The sequence below is a fragment of the Erpetoichthys calabaricus genome, chromosome 5 (assembly GCF_900747795.2).
Source record: "Erpetoichthys calabaricus chromosome 5, fErpCal1.3, whole genome shotgun sequence".
In the NCBI taxonomy this organism is placed as follows: domain Eukaryota; kingdom Metazoa; phylum Chordata; class Cladistia; order Polypteriformes; family Polypteridae; genus Erpetoichthys; species Erpetoichthys calabaricus.
Window position 1 is genome coordinate 248,500,779 of NC_041398.2, and position 23,938 is coordinate 248,524,716.

Consider the following 23,938-nt stretch of genomic DNA (forward strand, 5'->3'; position numbering starts at 1 on the left):
GCATTTTATGTCTGTTGCAGTACCCATTGCTTAAATTTGGTGATAGTTGACATAGTGAGAAGTGTACCTGATGCTGGAATTTTGTTTGCTTTGCTGGAAAAATAGGATCCACACATGAATGGGTACAATGTCCATCGGACACATCACAGTGTGAGATGTGTACAGGGGCACCAAGGGAGCTTCAGCACCTTAACAGTACATGGTGGGTTTGCAGACATGTAGCATGTCACAATGTAATGAACAGACTGCCTGCTCTTCTTGAAGTGCTTGAGGAAATTCAATGTGAGAACAATCCACAGGGACCTATTGAAGCTCCAGGAATTTTGGATCAAATTGATTTCAGTTTTGTAGGATGTCTTGCAGTTTTCAGAAAGGTATTAGGTGATTCTAAATTTTTGTCATACATGCTGCAGTCAAACACTCGCTCTATCTAAGTCTGTTGACTTAATTCAGTCACTGAAAGACACAATGACCCATTATCATAGTAATGCCTATTTTGATGAGATTTGGAGTTATAGAGTTGACATGTGAAAGATGTGGTATTTCTACAACCCAGTACTTCTCAAAGCAGTCAGTGAAGGTAACAGGAAAACTCAGGATTGTGGTGTCACTGCCAGCCTTGGACAGCAGGTAGAAGCAGACAGCAAATACGCTTTTCAAGTCAAAGTGTGCTGCCCAGTTATTGATAGCATGATGGGGGAAATAGAGAGGCGTTTTTCTAATACCAACTGCCGTATCATGACTGGTGTTCAGGCTCTAAATCCATCTAGTTCTAGCTTTCTAAGAGAGAAGGATGTTCTTATGAGTCCAATGTTGAAGACATGAAGTTGTGTAAGATAGCTGTGGTATTACCTGTCAGCAGTGCTTCTTGTCAACAAAGTTTTTCAGCCCTAAACCTAATAGTCATTTGTGATCTACTAGGACAGAAAGTAGAGTGTCAAATTTGGCTATAGTTACTAAGCATTGAGTCCAAACACCGTAAATCTAAGAATTTGGATGACTTTGTGAAAAGATTTGCTGAACAACATGGTAATCGTCGTATTCAGGTCTTGTATCTGGATTTTCTGTAGTTGTAATTGTCAGATGAAAAAGAACACTGACTTTGGGACGGGTCCCTTTGTGTAGATACTTTATATCTGAATAATTTCTAAAACAACACAAATGTACCTCAACAGTGTTGAACATATTTGCCTGTAGTTTCCTTTGGGGTGAGAATTGTAAAATATTCAAATCAAACTGCTGATTGATACTATGAGGTTGGACTTATGTTTGTAATTATTGATTTTATTTACCTCATAAATACGCCTGCCTCGAATATGTATGACATATACGGTATGTGCATCTGAAAGAATATTGTTTCTGTGTTTTGACTCTCTTAAAAATCTTCCTGCCACCCAATGTAAAATTCTCCAGATCCGCCCTGAAAATCTGCGTGTGCTGTTGGGTATCTTCAGAGTGCAGTTCAGGTACTTGTGTACTAAATGGACGGCAGTTCCTACCCATTCTAGTGTTGGGCTCTGTGGGGAAGGTGCCCCGGTTGCTTAGTTTTTGGAGTTTAAATTATTAGACTGACCTACCCTAACCACAAATACTAACCATAAAGTTTGTGGGGGTGGAGCATAGTTGCCTATAGGTCCCTAATGTTAATGTACCCTTTGGGTGCCGAATGTTAAAAACGAAAATCTGATTTGCGTCATGATCATGGAAAAGGGTACTAGCTGTCTGTGCCGTCCGTTTAGTACACAAAAACCGCAATTCATATCTGTTAAATAAGATTACACAAGGCTGAGGTTGGCTACTTATTTGCAGTTTATTCTTCATCCTTGTTAAGATTAACTACAGTAAGCACCTTTCAGTTTCCTGTTACACAATAAATCAGTCACTTTACAAGTTTTTCCTTATTTATAAAATTGTAGTGAACGTGTTTTAACTAATATGCAGGGCCAGATTAAGACCATTAGAGGCGCTAAACACTTAAAACATTTTGGTGCCCCCATATATAAGAGCTACACTCACTGTCAGTGGATGACATGATCAAGATAAGAACAGTGACGTGAGCCTCGGTGGGCCGTGTGGCACTGACCAGATTCTAATTTTGTTGTATTCCTAAGATTTAATACATATATGTCATTAACCTCTGTTACTATTCTATTATTTTATTATTGTATGTATATGTATATAATTTTTTAAAGTTTAATGCGGGAGCCCATTTTTGTGGAACCTGGTGATTCAGCTGCACCCTTTGCAGTTTTATACCATATGGTCCATGGTAGATCTGGCAATGGAAAATTTGAGGTAACTCCCCTTCCATTCCCTTCCCTTGATGCCCTAGCACCTGCTTATGTTGCTTATTGGTTAACCCAGACCTGGTAATATAAATAGATAGATGAGGAACTTGTTTCAGTTACTTTTCTCCTTTCAAATAATAAAACTGACAATGGTGTTATACTAGTATTGGTCATTTTGTATTAATGGTTATATTTCAATTGCAAATTATTAGATTCTACAGTCAGTCATTTTCAAACCCACTTGTTCCTGAACAGGGTTGTGGGGATCTGCTGGAGCCCAACCAAGCTAGCATAGGGGACAAGGTAGGAATAAACACAGGAGAGGGTGCCAGTCCTTTGCAAGGCGAACACACACAACCACCTGCCCACCTTAACTACACACTAAGGCCATTGTAGGATCACCAATTCACCTAACCTGCATGTCTTGACTGTGGGAGAAAACCAGAGCACCTGCAGAAACACACGCAGATCATGCAAAGTCCAAGCAGACAGGGCCCGGGATATGAACCCTACTCTCCTTACCACACGGCAGCAACGCTACCACTGTGCTACTGTGCTGCTCACTCTTTTGGGTAAACTTGTTACGTAAAATGTTACGTTTAACAAAATTGAGCAACAATTAGTGACGGGTCCTCCAGCACTAACACACATCAGTCGATGTCATTGTCACATCACTTGAATTGCAGTCTTCTGTGTATGAAAGTCTCTGAGCCACTGTTAATAAACGTGTATGTACTAAGACATGGAGTTGCATTCTATTATCACTATTTTTTCTATGTTACTTATTGTTACAAAACTATATAATAAACAAAAATGTGATGACTGACTGAGTTGAAGTAAACAAAAAATGTGAAATACTCCAACTGTCACATCCAAAGGCACCGGAATATTATGCCATGCACACGTTGTCTAAATTGTTAAAGTCAAAAAGAAATCGGTAAGAAATCAAAATGAAAAGCAATTGGTACAAAAGAAATGAACCCAATGTGTTCCAATAATTAAAACTACAACTCGGATTATAACAAGCAGGATGACAGGGGCTTCAAACCTACAACAGGTAAACCAAATCCCATCAGAGGTTTGGAACTGCAGGGTGAACCTCAAAGGGTTTTCAAAATGGATTCTGATTATGTGCAATAAATAAAGTAAATCTTGTGACATTGTGTGCTTGTCATAATAATTTGAAAAGTGGCAAGAGCAACATTTCAATAGCCTTGATGAAAGAAAAATAATAATGCATTTTATTTATATAGCGCCTTTCCCATCCTCAAGGCACTTGAATCATGAATCGTCAGAAGCACGGTCTGTACCTGGACATAGTCGTGGTGGAAAGATCATCTGAATTCCGCACTTGGGTGTCACCTGCACAGGACAGAAATGAGACAAACCACAAGGAGAACAATTAGTGTTGGCATTAGTACAGATTGGGGCCTTAGGAGCTACATTTGTATTTTTTCCTATTGATTTATTTTATAAAAAAATTGTAAAACATTTGGCACTGCAAGGCAGCTGGTAATCTTAAAGTGACCCGATGTCAGCGTGATGGATTAAACTTAAGGGGGCAAGCCCCCCAAACAAGCGGGAGTTGTAGATGGGCCACATTAGTGGCTTGGCAGAGAAGATCCTCCGTACCTGGTGACGTCTATGAATGGCAGACTTCAAGCAGTCGTGGCATGTGAGGGATATGTAACAAAGACCTAAATATGACACAGACTTTAGGTGAGGTTGGGACTGTGTCGAAAAAGTGTTTTGTGACTGAAATGTCTGCAGATCCCCTTAAATGAAAGTCTGCCATGTGCACTTTAATCACGATTTCTCTATTGTTTGATTTGCAATTTTAAACTGTGGAGCAGATGGGGAAATCAAAGGAAAAAATTGATCTTTCTGCCAAATATGATGGGCACTTTAGTTGTTTTGAATGGAGTGAACATTTAAGGGCAATGTAAGATTGGCTGCCAGCAGCTTCACTTTTTCTTCTTCATTGTTGTTTTGAGTGATCACCGTCATTTAAAGATGTTCATCTAATCAGACTTGTACTGTCCCTTACCTTGTCCTCACTGCATGCCACTTCTCATCACTATTCAAGGAGTGGATAGATAGATAGATAGATAGATAGATACTTTATTAATCCCAGGGGGAAATTCACATATGTAGAGGTGGTTCAGGAAGGTAGTGGAAGGGAAGGTGGGGAGAAGTTATAAAAGTACAATAAGCAGTGGTAAGCCTCCGGGATTTGAGGCAGTCTGACAAAGGCTACACAATAAAGAATACAAAAGGGGAAAATAGAGTAATAGAGAACTCTACCAAGACAAAACACCACTATAGGCCACTTGTGTATTAGTTGTACATCCTACATTGAATTTTATTATTATTTGTCAGCAGTGTTTTTGTGTTCATTTCTTTATCCTGTGACTTTCCTGTATGAGATTAATTCTTTTAAACGTGGATTTGTTTTGCAACATTCATTATCTACATGTTTATTAGATTTATTTTTCTTTAGTTTTTCTGTTTAATCTATATCCGTGTTTCCCAACCTCGATCCTGGGGACACACTGTGGCTGCAGGTTTTTGTTCCAACCAGATTCCTAATCAGTGACAACACCTGATAACACTGATCTCATTTTAATTAGCTGGTCTTTTTTCTCTTATTCTACACTCAGAAAAGCACAGCAGCATGATTTTTAAATTCCTAAGACATTTCGGAATATTTCTAATTTTGCTATAGATTTAAATGCTTAACTCTTTTGTTGATTTCATTCAATTTTGCCCTTTCTCGGTGCAGTTTCCTCCTGCGTTTGTATCTTATTAATGACCGTTAAAAATGAGCAGAGCAGACACCCAGTCAAACAACACTGAATCATGAAAGGCTGCAGCTACTTTAGCATCAGACCCACTAATTAGTAAATAATGGATTAATTAAACAATTATAGCACCTAGAAAAGTAGAATGAAAATCAAGATGAAAATATTGTTAAAAAGAAAAAAATACATTATAACTGCTTTGTACATTTTAGTATGTGTGTGTATACAGTACTGTGCAAAAGTTTTAGGCAGGTGTGAAAAAATGCTGTAAACAAAGAATGCTTTCAGAAATATAAATAATGATTGCTTATTGTTATCAATTTACAAAATGCAAAGTGAGTGAACAAAAGACAAATCTAAATCAAATCAATATTTGGTGTTCCTACCTTTTGCCTTCAAACCAGCATCAATTCTTATAGGTAGACTTGCACAAAGTCATGGATTTTGTAGGATTCTAGTCGGGTGTCTGATCAACCAATTCTACCAAACAGGTGCTAATGATCATCAATGTCACACGTAGGTTGAAACACAGTCATTAACTGAAACAGAAACAGCTTCAAACTGGGTGAGGAACAGCCAAACTCTGCTACCAAGGTGAGGTTGTGGAAGACAGTTTCAGGTCATGGCAAGATTGAGCACAGCAACAAGACACAAGGTAGTTCTGCTGCATCAGCAAGGTCTCTCCCAGACAAAGATCTCAAAGCAGACTGGGGTTTCAAGATGTGCTGTTCAAGCTCTTTTGAAGAAGCACAAAGAAACGGGCAACGCTGAGGATCGTAGACGCAGTGGTCGGCCAAGGAAACTTAGTGCAGCAGATGAAAGACACATCAAGCTTATTACCCTTTGAAATCGGAAGATGTCCAGCAGTGCCATCAGCTCAGAACTGGCAGAAACCAGTGGGACCCAGGTACACCCATCTACTGTCCGGAGAAGCCTGGCCAGAAGTGGTCTTCATGGAAGAGTTGCAGCCAAAAAGCCATACCTCCGATGTGGAAACAAGGCCAAGCGACTCAAGTATGCACGAGAACATAGGAACTGGGGTGCAGAAAAATGGCAGCAGGTGCTCTGGACTGATGAGTCAAAATTTGAAATATTTGGCTGTAGCAGAAGGCAGTTTGTTCGTCGAAGGGCTGGAGAGCGGTACAATAATGAGTGTCTGCAGGTAACAGTGAAGCATGGTGGAGGTTCCTTGAACGTTTGGGGCTGCATTTCTGCAAATGGAGTTGGAGATTTGGTCAGGATTAATGGTGTTCTCAATGCTGAGAAATACAGGCAGATACTTATGCCTCCCTGATGGTGTTGCATGATGGATATGATTGGCCCCAAATTTATTCTGCAGCAGGACAACGACCCCAAACATACAGCCAAAGTCATTAAGAACTATCTTCAGCTTAAAGAAGAACAAGAAGTCCTGGAAGTGATGGTATGGCCCCCACAGAGCCCTGATCTCAACATCTTTGAGTGTGTCTGGGATTACATGAAGAGACAGAAGGATGTGAGGAAGCCTACATCCACAGAAGATCTGTGATGAGTTTTCCAAGATGTTTGCAACAACCTACCAGCCGAGTTCCTTCAAAAACTGTGTGCAAGTGTACCTAGAAGAATTGATGCTGTTTTGAAGGCAAAGGGTGGTCACACCAAATATTGATTTGAATTAGATTTCTCTTTTGTTCATTCACTGCATTTTGTTGATTGATGAAAATAAATGATTAACACTTCCATTTTGGAAAGCATTCTTTGTTTACAGCATTTTTTCACACCTGACTAAAAGCTTTTGCACAGTACTATATATGTGTGTGTGTGTATACACACACACACACACACACACACACTCACACCCACCCCTACTCGCTACCCCCAGGGGTGCGCTTCACACTAGCCACTTCGCATCTCGCTGCTCGCATTGTGAAGGGAGGGCTGAACGCACGCTAAGGAGATGCGGTCGGATCAGCTGCTGTCTTTCTGCTGCTCGCTGCTACTGAGCTGCGTGATCTGCTTGTCGTACTGCTTGTCGATCATTTAAAAGCCTGTAGAGCAGCTGTCCTTTTGTCTCACTTTCTTGTCTCGCGGGACTTCAAAGTGTCTCTCCAAGATGATCACGTCTCGACACAAGATTTTTTTTTATATAATATTTTTTTTACCAAACTTAGTTTTCTAATTTCTATATTGTTCCCAAAACACAGAACGTGGAAAAGAACAATTCACTTAATTAGCTCAGGAGTCCAGTTAAAAATAGAAGCTGGTTGAACAAAAACCTGCAGCCACAGGGGGTCCCAGGACCGAGGTTGGGAAACACTGCTCTATATTGTTGATCTAATTCACAGGTGTCGAACTCCAGTCCTGGAGGGTCACAGTGGCTGCAGGTTTTCATTGTAACCCTTTTCCTAATCAGCGACCAGGACTCACTGCTAATTAACTTCTTTTCCCTTCTGTTTGATAGCCCTGTGTTTAAGGATTCAGTTCTCTGAATTGATTCTTTTCATCATTAAATTGTAGCCAAAAAGAAATGAGACATGAAATGAGCTGACAAATGACCAGCTAAATTGAGGCTTCAAACTCAAACCAATTTCACTCCAACCAATCTCTTACTGAAAAGCCAATTCTTGCTGTTAATTAAACTCGTTATTTAATTCCAGGACTTGTTGCTGCTCTCATTCTGTTACAGCATACATTTCCAAAACTGTTGATTTTCTGTTTTTTCCAAGAACACCGTCAAAATGGTTTGGTGACCTGAGAGATCAACTTTACTGAGACCATCACCTTTCTCTATTTCTACATATTGCGTGATGGGCACAGGTGAGCTGGTCATATGGCGGCTTGTTTCGTGTCTCATTATTGTTTGGCTGCTAATTAAGGAAAAAGAAACAACTAAGGGGCCTGAGTCAAGTTAATTAAAACTAAGGCAAAAGAAGTTAACTAGCAGCAAAGCTGGTCACTAATGAAGAAGATGGTTAGAATGAAAACCTGCAGCCACTGCAGCCCTCCAGGACCGGAGTTCAACACCCCTGATCTAATTGAAAAGTACAGTACTATGGGGGCAATGGACACCAGAAGAAAAGTCATGTTGTGTCATTTTCTAACCCGCTTAGTCCTGAACAAGCCTACAGGGGTCTGCTGGAGCCTATTTCAGGTAGCACAGGGTGCAAGGCAGGAACAAACTGTGAACAGGGCACCTGTCCTTCAAAGGGCAAACACACACACACACCCCCATCATACACTCGGGCCAATTTAGTATCGCCACTCCACCTAACCTGCATGTCTTTGGGCTACAGGAGGAAGCCCACACATTGACGGGGAGAACATGCAAACTCCATGCAGGGAGGACCAGTATGTGAACCTCGGTCTCCTTACTGCGAGGTACAGCAGTACCACTGTACCACCATGCAAGCCCACCAGAAGGAAAATGCTCCGGTTAACTTACTTCCTGCATCATTTTCTTCTTTCTACTCTCTTCTATGTTTGTCGTGCATTTTACAAAGCAGGATTTAGTAACCCGACTGCTACTGCCATCTGTTCCCTCTGGTATGCCCACATTGCCCTTGACCTGTGAAGCTGTAATGATGAAGGAACTGGACCTCTGAGATTCACAGTGCCCTCAAGTTCAGGTTCCACACCTCTGACCATTGAGGCCCACAACATCAGCGTGTATTTGAAAGGTCAGGGACTTGTCATTGAGCGGCTCCAGTCCAAAGAGACTTAAGGATTACTCACCATGACCTCGGAGGTCCATTGCTAGGACTCTGCAAGTAACTCGGCTGGTCATTGATGCCTACAGGAAAAGTCGGACAGAGACACAGGAATTGTGTTAACCTTTTCTATTCCATCCATCTAATTTGCACAACAACACAGAACATGTGAACAATATGAATGAGAACAGGACATTTAACCCAACAAAGCTCACTGTTCCTATCCACTTTATTCTTCTAAAATAACATCTTGAGTTTTGAAGGTCCCTAATGTCCTACTGTCTGCCATGTTACTTGGTCACTTATTGCATATGTCTGTGGTTCTCTGTGGGAAAGGTGCTATATACATTAAATGCATTATTATTTATTGCTCTGTATAAAGAAAATTTTCAAATGTTTTTGTGAAATTTACCCTCATGTTTCCAGCGGTGTTCCCAATGTTCTTGATGAACTCATTTTAAAGTGAGTCTCGATCCACTGCACTAATTCACTTCATCATTTTAAACACTTCAGTCATTTCTCCTCTTAATCTTCTTTTGCTTAAACTGTAAAGGCTCAGCTCTTTAAATCTTATTCCTCCCCTGTAGCCCTGGAATCAGCCTAGTTGCTCTTCTTTGAACTTTCTCCGGTGTTGCTATGTCATTTTTGTAGCCTGGAGTCCAAAACTGCATATAATACTCCAGATGAGGCCTCACCAGTGTGTTATAAATCGTGAGCAGAACCTCCTGTGACTTGTACTCCACACATCAGGGTGCTATATAACCTAACTTTCTCGTAGCATTTTTAATGGCTTCTGGACACTGCCTGGCAGTTGATAGTGACAAGTCCACTGCGACTCCTAAGTCCTTCTCATAAAGTGTACTTTTCATTTTCTGACCTCCCATTGTGTATTCAAACCTCACATTTTTATTTCCTACGTGTCATATACATTAACTGACATTAAATCTCATTGGCCACAAATCTGCCCAACATTATTTTTCATTTGCATGGTTGAAATCTTAACAGATCAGTGACAAACGATGTGACAAAATCCATCCATCCATTTTCCAACCCGCTGAATCCCGCTGGAGCCAATCCCAGCCAACCCAGGGCACAAGGCAGGGAATGTGACAAAATACTCAGGCAAAATTGTAGAAACTATTAAAAAAAAATAAATTATAAAAGTACCAAATGTGAAAATAACATACTAAATAACAGCAAGCATTGGTTTTTGAGAGGAAGATCCTACCAAAGCAAATTGTGAGATTTTTTTTTGGAATAGGCGACTGCATTCGTGGACAAAAGCAAAGCATACAATACAACTGACATGGACTTTCACAAAGGGTTTAGCTCAATCATCCCACACTGAAGATGAATTTTAAAATGAGAAGCTGCAAGCATCAGAGGTCACCTCCAAATCTGGAGCTCAAGTTGACTACCAGCAGGAGACAAACAGCACAGAGAAAAGTGGAGTCCCTCGGGTGGTCTGTCCTCAGTCAATTCCTTTTTCTGGTCTGGTTTCTATTAATGAGGTTGATTTCAGTATTGTTCATAAACCTGTGAAATCTGACGAAATTAAAATTGGAGGAATGTCGGACACTGAGAAGGCAGCAAGAACAATTCAAAAATGCCTGGACAAGCTTCAGAACTGGCCGCACACTTGGAGAAAAATGGAGAAAAGTGCAAAGTTCTATCGTATCTCTTTGTTCAATTTTTGAGTTATTGAAGTCCTTTTGTTCATTGTCAGCTTTGTTTTCTGTGCCTATGTTATGTTCTTCGTGTTTTGTGGGTGGTCCCTCAAGAAGCGGAGCCACCTGCCAATCAATGCCAGAAACTCTATAAATCCGGAGGGTCTTCCACAGAACCCTGGCAGGTTAATCTTGAAAGCGCTAGTGAGTGGTGAGTTACAGTGATCTTCTACACTTACTGTGGTTTTCAGATTTTGACTTCATGCTCTGTTTTTGACTTCATTTTGGCTTTCTGTACTGCGACTTTTGTTGCATTGGGTTGCTTTATTGCAGTGTTTCTTAAACTAGGGGGTCACAACACATTTTGAGTCACATGATGTCTGCACATGGGTCGTGTTTTGAGTCATAAATTACAATAGTATTGAATGAGAAAGGGTCACAAATGGTGTGTAAAATGCTTGGCAATGGGTAACCGCTTGCAAGGGGGGAAAAAATCCCCCCAGGTGATGACAACTTGGGTGATTTTCCAAGGGGGACTAGATATCATTTGGTGGTGATTCTTTAAGGGGGGGGGGGGGTGAGGACAATGATTGGCAGCAGTTTTACAAGGCTGTTGGATCCTATAGAAAAGGTCCTCAAGGGTCATGAAGACACACAAAAGGTGAAATTGAGCTGTGATAAAAACAAGTTTAAGAACCACTACCTTATTACTTTGGGCAAATCCTGTTGCTTTTGTGCTCTATGGAGCATCATTGATATTGAAGAGCATTTTGTGAAGAGTAAAATCTTTTATTTTTATCAAGACTCTTCATAGCCTTTTTGAATCTAACCAGGGTTTTTTTATCGGATTTCCCCCTCTTGTAGGTATTTTTGGAAATGCTTTTGGGGCTTACATGCTTTAGGAATCCCGGTTATAACAAGTGCTATATGTGGACAAAAGGAACATCAATTGTAAATACAAGACAGGAGTTAGTGACCTACTGGAAGCAGCTGCTGAAAAGAATTTAGGTGTTTATGGTGACATAACATTTTCTTCATCTAACCAATGCACAGAAGCAATTCAAAAAAGGCAAATGAAATGTTAGGATATATCGTAAAAGCTGATGAATTGAAGTCAAGTGACCTTATACCTAAACTTTATAATGCAGTAGTAAGACCACATCTGGAGCGTTGTGTGCAGTTCTGGTAATCACGCCACAAGAATAGCATAGCAACACTTGAAGCTGTGCTGGCGAGAGCAACCAGGTGCATCCCTAGTAGTGAAGGACATGTTGAACAGTGACATACTCCTATTTTAGTCTCGAGTAGTGGAGACTGTGTGGGAACCTAATCAATGTCTACAAAATTCTCAAAAGACATTGATAAAGGAGATCCAGTAGAATTTATTTAACTTAATGATGAATCACATATTTGAAGACACCTAGTGGAGACTAAAGGAAAGTGCATTTGTGATTAAAGCCTGGAAGCACTTCTTTACACAAGGAGTTGTGGGAATCTGAAACAAACCACCGAGACATGGAAGGATCTGGATGAGATATGGGGACAGCTTAGCTGTTAGCTATACAAATAAGCGACAAATGGACCGAATGGTCTCTGCTCGTTTGTCAAATTTCTTATGTTCTAACCAGATGTCTGACATTAGTATTCCTTTTACTTTGGGACCTTATAAGGTTCATTACAGTGTAAGTTAAACCCTTTGTATTTTCAACAGCAATTGCTTTGTAGAGCACTTTGTTATTGTGCTGACTAAGGAAGGGGCTATACCAACTACAGAATAGATTCTTAATACAAGAGGCCTGCTCTGAAGTAAGTAAATTTATAAAAACAATGGCTGAATGGATTTACAAATAAGATTTGACAAGAACATTTTGTAAATGGCAGTGGGATAGAGTTTACAATAAAAGGCACCATAGACTGTGTGACGGGTGGCCTCAGCCATTACCTGACTGGGATGCCAATAGAATGGAAGAACCAGGGGAGAGAGAATTGCTGAGGCAATACCACCCATGAGACGCTAGAGGGCAGCCCTCTTGGGTGGCTGTGGCACCATGGTTTCCCACAGGGCATGCGGAGAGCTGGAGTTTGGTGCAGCCCTGTTGGGTTCTTTGGGGGCCGCCAGGGGGAGCTGCAGAGCCATTCTCTGGATTTCCACCACACCTGGGAGTGATTCCAGGAAATCCCAAAGAACCACCTGGAGCACTCTCAGGTGCTAAATAAAAGGAGCCACCTCACTCCATGCGGAGAGCTGGAGGTGGATGAAGTTTGCCGGGAGAGAAGTGGAGGTGGAAGAAGAAGGAAACAAAAAGGACTGTGTCTGATTATTGGTGCTTTGGACTGTATTGTGCTGTGGGGAACGAAAGAAAAGCACTCCTGACTGTAAATAAAACGTGTGCTGTGTGGTAAAGTTGTGTCCTGTAAGTCTGTATTGAGTTAGGGTGGCTGTATGTGCCCCTGGGCTTTACAACTGTAAAGATTGCAGGCCGGAAAATGAGCAATGGGTATTCACAAATGGCATCCCCTCCTACAACCCCGTTCCCAGAAATGTTAGGATGCTGTGTAAAATGTAAATAAAAACAGAATGTGAGGATTTGCAAATTATTTAAACCCATATTTCATTGAAAATAGAACAGCCTCTATTGTGAGTTACTTAGGATAAAAGCATCTGCTTAGTATAGTAATGGAAACCTGTGTGAACACAAGAGGGTGCTGTTGTGCTACAGTGCATCCCTGAACTGTGACTGCTGCTAAGGAGGCAACAAATAATTAATTAATAAGCAGAAATTTGATTGTTTTATGGCAAATGTCTGCCATGTCATTTTAAATTTAATGTTTCAAAAAAGTTGGGACGGGGCAACAAAAGACTGGAAAAGTTGTCTAATGCCAAAAAAAAAAAAACACCTGGTAGAACACTAGTGAGGTGAGCAGGTTAGTCACATGATTGGTTATAAAAAGAGCATCCCAGAGAGCCGGAGTTTCTCAGAAGTAAAGTAAAGTAAAGTATTGAATGACAATAGAAGAGTAATGTTCTTCAATGTAAAATTGCAAAGAATTTGGGGATTTCGTCCTCTTATGGTACATCATATAATTAATAGAGTCAGAGAATCTGGAGAAATCTCTGCACGCAAGGGACAAGGCCGGACACCAGTCTTGGATGTCCATGATCTTTGGGCCCTCATCTTTCAGTAGTGGAGATCACTGCATGTGCTGAGCAACACTTTCAAGAAGCACACAGTCTATTGCTACCTCTACAAATGCAAGTTAAACTCTACCATGCAAAGAAGAAACCACGATCGAGAAACACCACCACCACCTTCTCTGGGCTGGAGCTAATTTATGATAGACTGAGGTGAAGTGGGAAACTGCAGTGGTGTGACAAATCAAAATGTGAAAATTGTATTGGGAAATCATGGACTTCACATCCTTCTGGCTTACAAGGAGATGGACCATCCAGCTTGTTATCAGCATACAGTTTAAAAGAACAGCATCCATGATGGTAGGGGTATATTAGTGCACATGGCACAACTGAGATGGCACCATTAAGGCTGAGTGATATCTACAGGTCTTGGAGCAACATAAGCTGCCCTCTTTCAGGAAAGGCCTTGCTTATTTTGACAATACAATGCAAAACCACATTCTGCACGTATCACAACAGCATGGCTCCATAGTAGAAGAGCCCACCTGCTAAAGTGGCCTGCAGTCCGGACTGGTTATCCAATGAAAACATTTGGCGTGTTATGAAACAAAAAATATGACAAATGTGACCCCAAACTGACCAGCAGCTGAAATTCTACATCGGGTGAGGATGGGACAACATTTCACTTTCAGAACTACAGCAGTTTGTCTCCTCAGCTCCCAAACGTTTACAGGGTGTAGTGAGAAGAAGAGGGGATGCAATGCAGTGGTAGACATGGCCCCTGACTCAACCCTTGTTGGAAATGGGGATGTAGTATTAACTGGGCCTGTCCCTGCTTAGCTACCAGGATGCGTTTAGGGTGGTAAGGCCACAGATTATTGGTCCTGCACTTGAGGTGGACAACACTATAACTTAATGAGGACAAATGTAATCGGCCAGAAGCTACCAGTTAGAAATGACTGAATTTTAACCTAAACAGGCTACAATCTGAATGGAGTGAAGACAGTCCACTTCCTCTTCAAAACCAAATAAAAAATGTAAATAAGAATAAAATAAAATAAAGCCGTACAGTGAATACTGCCCAAGAAAGTGCAGAATGTCCTCCACCGTGCAGAAGTACCAAAACTGGACCATCAACACCACTCTTGTAGACTCTGAAGATGTGATCGCAGTCAAGGATGCTTCATCCTATCATTCAGGAAAAGAGGAATAAAAACAGACATCTACACACATACAGCACCCGTTTACACCATTTTATGTCATCTGCCTCATGTGCAATAGACACAGTGGCGACTTAGTTGGACCTATAATGGTTTTGTGCTATTTTTGTAAAGAGGATAAGATCCAAGTTTGAACCTCAGAGGGGAACTGATCATGTGAAACAACCCCTGGTTTGTGTGCACATTTGGACGTTACATCCCCAAACCTGTACTTTAATTCTACTTTTATTGAATGAAAATGGGTAAGAACTCCATGGATTTACAACACTAAGGAGCTCAGTAAAGCCTGATTTTTACAAAGCTATGGTTCTGAAATAAAAGGGAATTGAAAAGGGTGAAGTCCATCAATATAATGATCAACTTGGTTATGAGCTGTGAGCCTCTGGACACCATGTTCTAGGGCAAGGGTGCCCAACTTAAGTCCTGGAGGGCCACAGTGGCTGCAGGTTTTCATTCTAACCCTTTTCTTAATTAGTGATCTGTTTTTGCTGCTAATTAACTTCATTTGAATTAATTTTAATCGACTTGGTTTTTAAGAAATGTTTCCCAGAATTTCTTCATCGTTCCTCTGCTTCATTTCTTTCCTTAAATGGCACCCAAACAGAAGTGAAATGTAAAGTGAGTGAGCCGACAGAAGACCAACTAAGTCAGGACCTCAAACTCCAACCAGTTGATTAATGAGGCTCTGAGTCTTGTCGTTAATTAAACCCGTTCTTTAATTCCATGGCTTGTTGCTGCTCTCATTGTGCAATAGCAGACATTTCCGAAATTGTGAATTTTCTCTTTTCTAAGAGTAGATCAGCATTCCTGAGACCTTCACCTTTCTTTATTTTCAGATATTGTATGATGGTCACAGTTTGCTGGTCCTGTTTTGGCTCATTTTGCATCTCATTATTGTTTGGCTGCTAATTAAGAAAAAAGAAACAATTGAGGGGTCTGAGTCTTCAAGAACAAGTCAAATAAAACAAATTCAAAAGAAGTTAATTGGCAGCAAAAACAGGTCACTAATTAAGAAAAGGGTTAGAATGAAAACCTGCAGCCACTGCAGCCCTCCAGGACTGGAGTTGGACACCTCTGTTTTAGGGCAGCGTTTCTCAACCTTTAAGTATTTGCGACCCGAGTTTTCATAACAGTTTTAATCGCACCCCCCTAACGTTTTTTTGAAACCCTAATAAAATTTATTCCTATATTTTTTGCTGCTGATAAACCGCTACAAGTTTAAAATTTTCCTATGAATAGCGAAATTACGCCACATATGCCAACATTCACGCCCCCTTTTTTGTTACTTCTGGGGGCGCGCCCCACAGTTTGAGAAACGCTGTTCTAGGGGATCATCAACAGAGGCTGTCATGGAGGGCAAAGTCAAAGAACTTCAGGTGCTGGTCATAAAATTAGGATATCATGACAAAGTTGATTTATTTCAGTAATTCCATTCAAAAAGTGAAACTTGTATATTAGATTCATTCATTACACACAGACTGATGTATTTCAAATGTTTATTTCTATTAATGTTGATTAAACTAATGAAAGTCCAAAATTCAGTATCTCGGAAAATTCGAATATTGTGAAAAGGTTCAATATTGAAGACACCTGGTGCCACACTCTAATCAGCTAATTAACTCCAAAGCCTTTAAATGGTCTCTCAGTCGAGTTCTGTAGGCTACACAATCAGGGGGAAGACTGCTGACATGACAGTTGTCCAAAAGACGACCATTGACACCTTGCACAAGAAGGGCAAGACGCAAAAGGTCATTGCTAAAGAGGCTGGCTGTTCACAGAGCTCTGTGTCCAAGCACATTAATAGAGAGGCGAAGGGAAGGACAAGATGTGGTAGAAAAAAGTGGACAAGCAATAGGGATAACCGCACCCTGGAGAGGATTGGGAAACAAAACCCATTCAAAAATGTGGGGGAGATTCACAAAGAGTGGACTGCAGCTGGAGTCAGTGCTTCAAGAACCATCACGCACAGACGTATGTAAGACATGGGTTTCAGATGTCGCATTCCTTGTGTCAAGCCACTCTTGAACAAGAGACAGCGTCAGAAGCGTCTCGCCTTTGGACTGCTGCTGAGTTATGTTCTCTGATGAAAGTAAATTTTGCATTTCCTTTGGAAATCAAGGTCCCAGAGTCTGGAGGAAGAGAGGAGAGGCACAGAATCCATGTTGCGTGAGGTCCAGTGTAAAGTTTCCACAGTCAGTGATGGTTTGGGGTGCCATGTCATCTGCTGGTGTTGGTCCATTGTGTTTTCTGAGGTCCAAGGTCAATGCAGCCGTCTACCAGGAAGTTTTAGAGCACTTCATGCTTCCTGCTGCTGACGAACTTTATGGAGATGCAGATTTCAATTTCCAACAGGACCTGGCACCTGCACACAGTGCCAAAGCTACCAGTACCTGGTTTAAGGACCATGGTATCCCTGTTCTTGATTGGCCAGCAAACTCGCCTGACCTTAACCCCATAGAAAGTCTATGGGGTATTGTGAAGAGGAAGATGCAACAATTCAGAAGAGCTGAAGGCCACTATCAGAGCAACATGGGCTCTCCTAACACCTGAGCAGTGCCATAGACTGATCACCTCCATGCCACGCCGCATTGCTGCAGTAATCCAGGACAAAGGAGCCCCAACTAAATATTGAGTGCTGTACATGCTCATACTGTTCATGTTCATACCTTTCAGTTGGCCAACATTTCTAAAAATCCTTTTTTTGCATTGGTCTTAATTGATATTCTAATTTTCCGAGATGCTGAATTTGGGACTTTCATTAGTTGTCAGTTATAATCATCAACATTAAAAGAAATAAACATTTAAAATACATCAGTCTGTGTGTAATGAATGAATCTAATATACAAGTTTCACTTTTTGAATGGAATTACTGAAATAAATCAACTTTGTCATGATATTCTAATTTTATGACCAGCACCTGTACATATGTGTTTGTCCAGTTCTAAAAATAAAAGGAAGAGGTGGCATAATGTGGAAGTCTAAAACAAAAGAAATTTGTATCAACAATACAGCAGTAATCCAGTCGTCCACCAGCTACTTCAAATATGGGACCAATGCAGGGCACATTTCAAGGTAAAGGAGTTCTTGTCTGTTGCTCCTGCACAAAATAATCATCTATTTCAACTCTCTCCTCATTATTTAAGATGAATGAATGGGAGAAACTGCCAGCATCTAGCTTTGCAAAGCTTATTGAGATTTAACTCAAGGAGATTTGAAGGTGGAATTGCTGCCAAAGGGACTTTTACAAATTAAAGCCTTTGTCACATTAGATGACTTTTCCAGCTATTTTAAGTCGTAGTCTTCATTTACATTTATGGGTGGAGTGGTGGCTCTGAGGCTAGGAATCTGCTGGTTCAAATTGCATAACTGCCTTTGAAGCAAGGCCCTTAACCTGCAGTTGCTATGCCCTGGGTATGACGTTAATCTGCATCCAGCCCTGACAAGCAGGTCCTCCAACTTGTAGGAAAACTTGAGGGTTGGTGGCAAGATTGGCACTCCAGCCACAGTAAAAAAAATGACCAAAAAAAAAAACCTCCCGCTCTTTAGTGTTGTGTTGAGGTGTCATCCAAATCCAGATGGTTCACCGTGTGGTGGGTGCGTCAACGCACCATAGTCAGCACGTGCTCCCAACCTCTTCTTCCTCCTCCTTCATTTACATAATCCTTTCCCATGAAGCCAATCACCTAATGTGACATTTCTAAGGACTGAGACCAAATAGTCTGCAACTAGCAAGGATAAAATTAAACAGGTTTGATTTTCTCGTTAGTCATAGGAGTGGGCTGTATACGTGTGAAAGTTGAGAACCAAACAGAAGAGACGCTCCTCTGTCTGATGCCTCGGAATTTGATCACCAAAACAGAGTGGAAAGAATAGAAATGAAGGGCAGAGATGCTGCCGAACTCGCTGCAGCTGTTAACCCTCAATTATGCTATTGGCTGTCGGAAAAATGGGCAGTGCCTGGTACAAATCCTGTGGATCTTTTTTTAAGGAATGCGCTAGAAAATTGGTGCTCAGTTGGTAAATGAGACATGCATGGGGAAGGCACTATATAAATAAAATTAATAATAAAAAAAAATAACATTATGGGCTATGATTCTTAGCTGTGCAATTTGACATGGTGCAGCGACGAGGTCAGCGACTTTGGTTGTCAAATCTGACCTACCCCACGACAAAAAGTCACATAATGTGATATTGGCTTAAGAGTCTGAATACTTTTAGAAACCAGTATTACATTTTGATTTTTAATAAATTTGCAAACCTTTCGGGAAATATGTTTTTACACTCCACTTGAACTAGTGTGGTGCTGTTACATGGCTGTAATTGGGTCCTAATTTGGGATACTGAGGAGGTTCATCATGTGGTGGGTGTGGCCATGCACTGTTTCAGTTGTGATGGACAGCCAGGGCCATTACCCAGCTGGGATGCCAGCTGGATGGAAGGACCGGGAGAGAGCGTATCTGCAAGGCATTACCTTCCCCGGGACGCTATAGGGCAGCTTCCTGGATGGCTGAGGCACCACGAAATCCCACAGGGCATGTTGGAAGTTGAAGTTTGCTGCAGCCCTTTTGGGTTCTGTGGGGGTCACTAGGGGGAACCGCAGAGACTGCAGAGCTCTGCTGTGTTGGGCTTTCGCCTCACCTGGGAGCGATTCCAGACCTTGCCCATGAGCCACCTGGAACACTCCCATGTGCACCGTAAAAGATGCCACCCAATAAAGTATCTATCTATCTATCTATCTATCTATCTATCTATCTATCTATCTATCTATCTATCTATCTATCTATCTATCTATCTATATAGTGCCTTTCACTTCTATCTATCTACCGTAAATACCCGCATATAGGATGATACCATGTATAGGATGCAGTGGATTTTTGACCCTAAAAACCATGGAAAAACCTGTGTACCTGTTTATAGGACGCATCCTGATTTTGTGTTGCCGGGGTACTAATTAAAAGCTGCTGCCGCCAGCGCCAGTGATTGTATCCATGTGTTTGTGTTAGGCTGGAGTATCTCTGAACAACAACAAAGAGCGAGAAACATACTGGTACTAGACGGCGAAAATGACGTATCGATGATGTGAATATTCAAAATAAAACAAATTCCAAATGTTACAATAAGGCATACAGATGGATGTATAGTAAAATGACCTTTCAAACGCTGTGTCATTCTCCAAATCTGATACAGTATTAGCGACACTACATCTGAAAAATACTTTAATTTGAAATGGTGTGAAATGCCAGTGCGGGGGCAACGGCTAATTGCGCACGGACTGAGGCATACCCCGGTAGCTACAATTGCAGCACTGCTAACTGACTGTCAATTGAAAACAAACCTTGAAATTCAAATTGGATTCAAACCACTCCTCTCTGTCCCTGTCACACAACCATCGAAGGCGAAGGAGAGGCACTGACACATGCGCACACCATCATAAAGTCCAATATCCCATTACGTAGTTTTAAAGAGGTAGCTGTTCATTATTACCCAGTCAACATGGCGAAGACAACACGACAGAGCTATACTGCAAAGTTTAAACTGGAAGTGATCACGTACGCGAAAGAACACGGGAACTGGGAATCGCTGTGTGCAGCGTGTAAAACAGTTTGCAAGTATGGCAGGAGAAGGGTACCGTAATCATGTTTGGGAATCGCTGTGTGCAGCGTGTAAAACAGTTTGCAAGTGTGGTAGGAGGAGAGTTAGATTTGGCGGGCGGGGCTCTGTCGTGTCATGCGTAGTGAATTGTTGGTGGGCGGGGCTCGGTGAATTATATATATAGATTTATAATTTTTGTAATAAAAGTATCCATGTATAAGACGCACCTTGGTTTTTAGGCCTACTTCTTAAGAAAAAAAGTGCGTCCTATATGCGGGTATTTACGGTATCTATCTATCTATCTGAGGCCAGAGTTGTGAGGAAGAGGATAAAGCTTGCTACGGACAAGTAAAGGCAGAAAGAGAGAGAAGAAGAAAAGAAAGGCAGAGTGCTGCATTGTACACTGTGCTTAGTGTTGTACTGTGTTGTGTCGTGGGGAGTGAGCAAAAAGAGCTTCCCATGGGAATAAACATGTGTTCACCCTGGAATTTGTGTGTCTGCCTGCCGGTGTCAGGTTGGGGTGACTGGAGCACTCCCAACCTCTCCTCCTTTGTCATTATGGGTTATTGAGTGGAGGAAAGGGCACAAATAGCAAATTTATCCATTGAAAATTAAATGGACAACACAGTGTTACGCATGTGCGCTTCGAAGGAAGCACAGGGGTCTTACTAAGATTAAATTACCGGGACCGGGATCAAACGAGTGTACTAACACTTCTTCTTCCCCTTTTGCAGATCCTCTGAAGACAATAACCAAAGTTAATCCTCTTCTTCCTCTTCCTCGCCATGCCTCTTGATGACCTCATTTCCTGTGCTTGTTTCCTTTGTCCTGCCTCTTCCTGCCTATTGACTTCTTAAACCAGCAGGATAACCCTTATTTTTTCAGTCTTTTGTTGGATAGTCTCTATTTTGACTATTCTGCCGAATTACTGGTGTTTTCCTTGTAAAGGTGTAGCAATTTACGGGGTGGATTCCCCCAAAACATTTTCTGCCTTTTGTCTCTCTTTTACAACAATAAAGAGCGCAGAAAGTGAGGGGGTCTGAATACTTTAAGAGCCCACTTTACATAGTGTGGCTGGAGGCCAGGAAGCTGGGGAGACAATGAGAAATTACGGGGTACCACCTTGGTAACCTCTTATACTTTTTAGCTCATAAAGAATAAAATGGTAGCATAAAAGGGCCCAGAAAGTGAACGCAGGCTTTAAAGAACTGAAATTAAACAGTTAATGTAGCAGGTAATCGTTCATCCTCTCTCCTACAAACTCCTCTGAAGACAACACCACCTTCCCGGGTTTCCGGTTCTTATGTGCCCGAGGCCAGAAGGGGCGGGAATTTCTTCTGACCTTGCTGTTGGGCTTGATTGCCCTCACTGGGCGTGTTTTCTGGACTGTGAATAAAGAAGATTAGGCCATTTGGCGACAGCAGCCCCTCACGCCCAGTAGTGGAACTGCTTCCCTTGGCTCCTTCATTTACATAATCATTTCCAGTTGGCAACCTACTCCCGTGAAGCTGATCATCTAATGTGACATTTCTAAGGACTGAGACCAAATAGTCTGCAACTGGCAAGAATAAAATGAAACCGGTTTGACTTTTTTGTTAGTTGTAGGAGCGGACTACAGTATATATGTGTGAGAACCAATGAATGCTCATCCGGAAGTACAATGCATAGAATGGAGCGAAGAGAAATAAGGAGCACACATTTTTTGAACCTCACAAACGGAAGAGAAGCTCCTCTGTCTGATGTCTCATATTTTGCATACTAAAACAGAGTGGAAAGAATCGGCTGAGCTGATTGGGGAGCTCTATGGTGTGCATGTGTGACAATAGATGAACAATAATGCCAATACAGAACTTTGTATATGATTTCTAACATCATGAGAAATATTCTGAATCTACAAACAAACGTATATCTGTGTTGTCCAATGCACAATAAACCACAAATGGGGACCAAGATAACTCAAAAAGGTTGCAGGAAACATAATTCAAAACATCAGGATTCACTTCTACCTGCCATTGCAACATCAACTGAAAAAAGTGGTAAAAGATTTAGTGCAAATTCTTCACAAAATTGCCACATTTCAAGTGAAGAATGTGCCAGTCATGGTTTTCATATCATGTCAATGATTAAAATTGTTTTCTTCTAGAAGGTAGCTCACCCCCATTAAAAAATCAAAGGTAAAGTGAATTATGGGAGATGAACCCACATGGTGCACTGGGCCTAAACTATTTAACCAAATCTCATCAATTTGTTATGGTGGGCATTGCCAGTTTGGCCACCCTTGGCACTGTCTCTATGGTTACCCCCTCTCTGCTACACCAGCTTCAGCTCATTTGCTCCTCATTCATTTGTTCACTCCATCAGATATTTCTAAAGGATATATCTTTGTTGTCTCCTGATCCAATGACCACATCATCCATCATCTCAAAATACTCGCTCCAGGACACTGGGGAATAGTCTCTTTTTCTTCCAACTCCATGGCTGTCAAAAGTAAAACAAAAGTAATTAAAGAAGTTCAGAGAGCACATGTGAAGTTCACAACTTATCCTTGGCTTTGGCATTGGAGTATAGAGAAAGCTTGGTGCCCTTAGTACATGACATCTGAATGGCGTTCCATGTAGGATCCTATGATTTCCATAAGAACACAGATGGAATTATGGAAGTGACAGATGAAAATGAATTTTAGACATAAACACAAAGGTGCGTAGAGTTTAGAGATTGAGAGGAGATTATTACAAAGTCTCTGGCCACAATTAACCTTTTTACGAAACCTGTTAACAAATCTGATCCAGCTGAATTCATTCCATTCTTCAGAATTCGTGTTTGAAACACAACTGAACATCCCGTTTACCTTAAATCATCTCTAAATTACTTATAACACCTAATAAATCAGCCAATGCCAATCCTCCTGTGATCTTTAAATTCATGAGGTTGTAACACTTTACATGGCTAGCCAGCCATTTCCTACAGGCCTCAAACTCATTCCTGTCACTCTCATCCAGCCCCTCACAGTAGTGCTCATAGAGGCTGAGTACTTTATTCCATGAAATTTTGCCATATACGGGGTCAACCACGACATCCTTCTTGCCACCCTCTCTGACCTTGGCATTACTGAGACTGCTCTCGGATGGTTTGAGTCCTACATCTCAGGAAGATCCTAACAGTGTGTCCTGAGGCCTCATGTATAAATGGTGTGTATACACAAAAATGTTGCATATGCCCGTTTCCATGCTAACATCGCAATGTATAAAAACTAAACTTGCCGTAAAGCCACACACATTTTCACACCAGCCCTATCCCTTGAGCAAGTTCTCTACTCGGTTTTGTAAAATGGTGGCACCCAGCGTCAAAGCAGTGCTACTGTTCCTGTGTGGCTTCCCTTTATTTTTTAGATTCACATCCCTGACACGGCTTTATCAATACACTGAAATTAACAGTGTATCGTTTTTTTTAGTTCAAGGTATCTGATTGTAATCAACCTGTCACCATATAATGGTGCACTGAATGGCCAAACTATTCCAAATACCATAGCCACTTTAGCGTTGTTACTCTCA

The 23,938-nt window shown here is 41.3% G+C and overlaps 2 protein-coding genes across 2 annotated transcripts in view; one reads left to right on the top strand and one right to left on the bottom strand.

The window, feature by feature from the left end:
* Positions 1 to 23,938, bottom strand: part of LOC114652902 (protein phosphatase methylesterase 1-like) — a 72,045-nt gene that overhangs the window by 41,401 nt on the left and 6,706 nt on the right. Inside the window, exons 2-5 of the mRNA XM_028803209.2 lie at positions 22,766 to 22,865; positions 14,645 to 14,737; positions 8,801 to 8,858; positions 3,599 to 3,650 (exon numbers count right to left, since the gene is read on the bottom strand). Coding sequence (XP_028659042.1) covers positions 3,599 to 3,650; positions 8,801 to 8,858; positions 14,645 to 14,737; positions 22,766 to 22,865 — 303 coding nt within the window. The remainder of the gene's footprint in view (positions 1 to 3,598; positions 3,651 to 8,800; positions 8,859 to 14,644; positions 14,738 to 22,765; positions 22,866 to 23,938) is intronic.
* ucp1 (uncoupling protein 1) overlaps positions 1 to 23,938 on the top strand; it is a 131,779-nt gene that overhangs the window by 34,887 nt on the left and 72,954 nt on the right. The window lies entirely within an intron of this gene.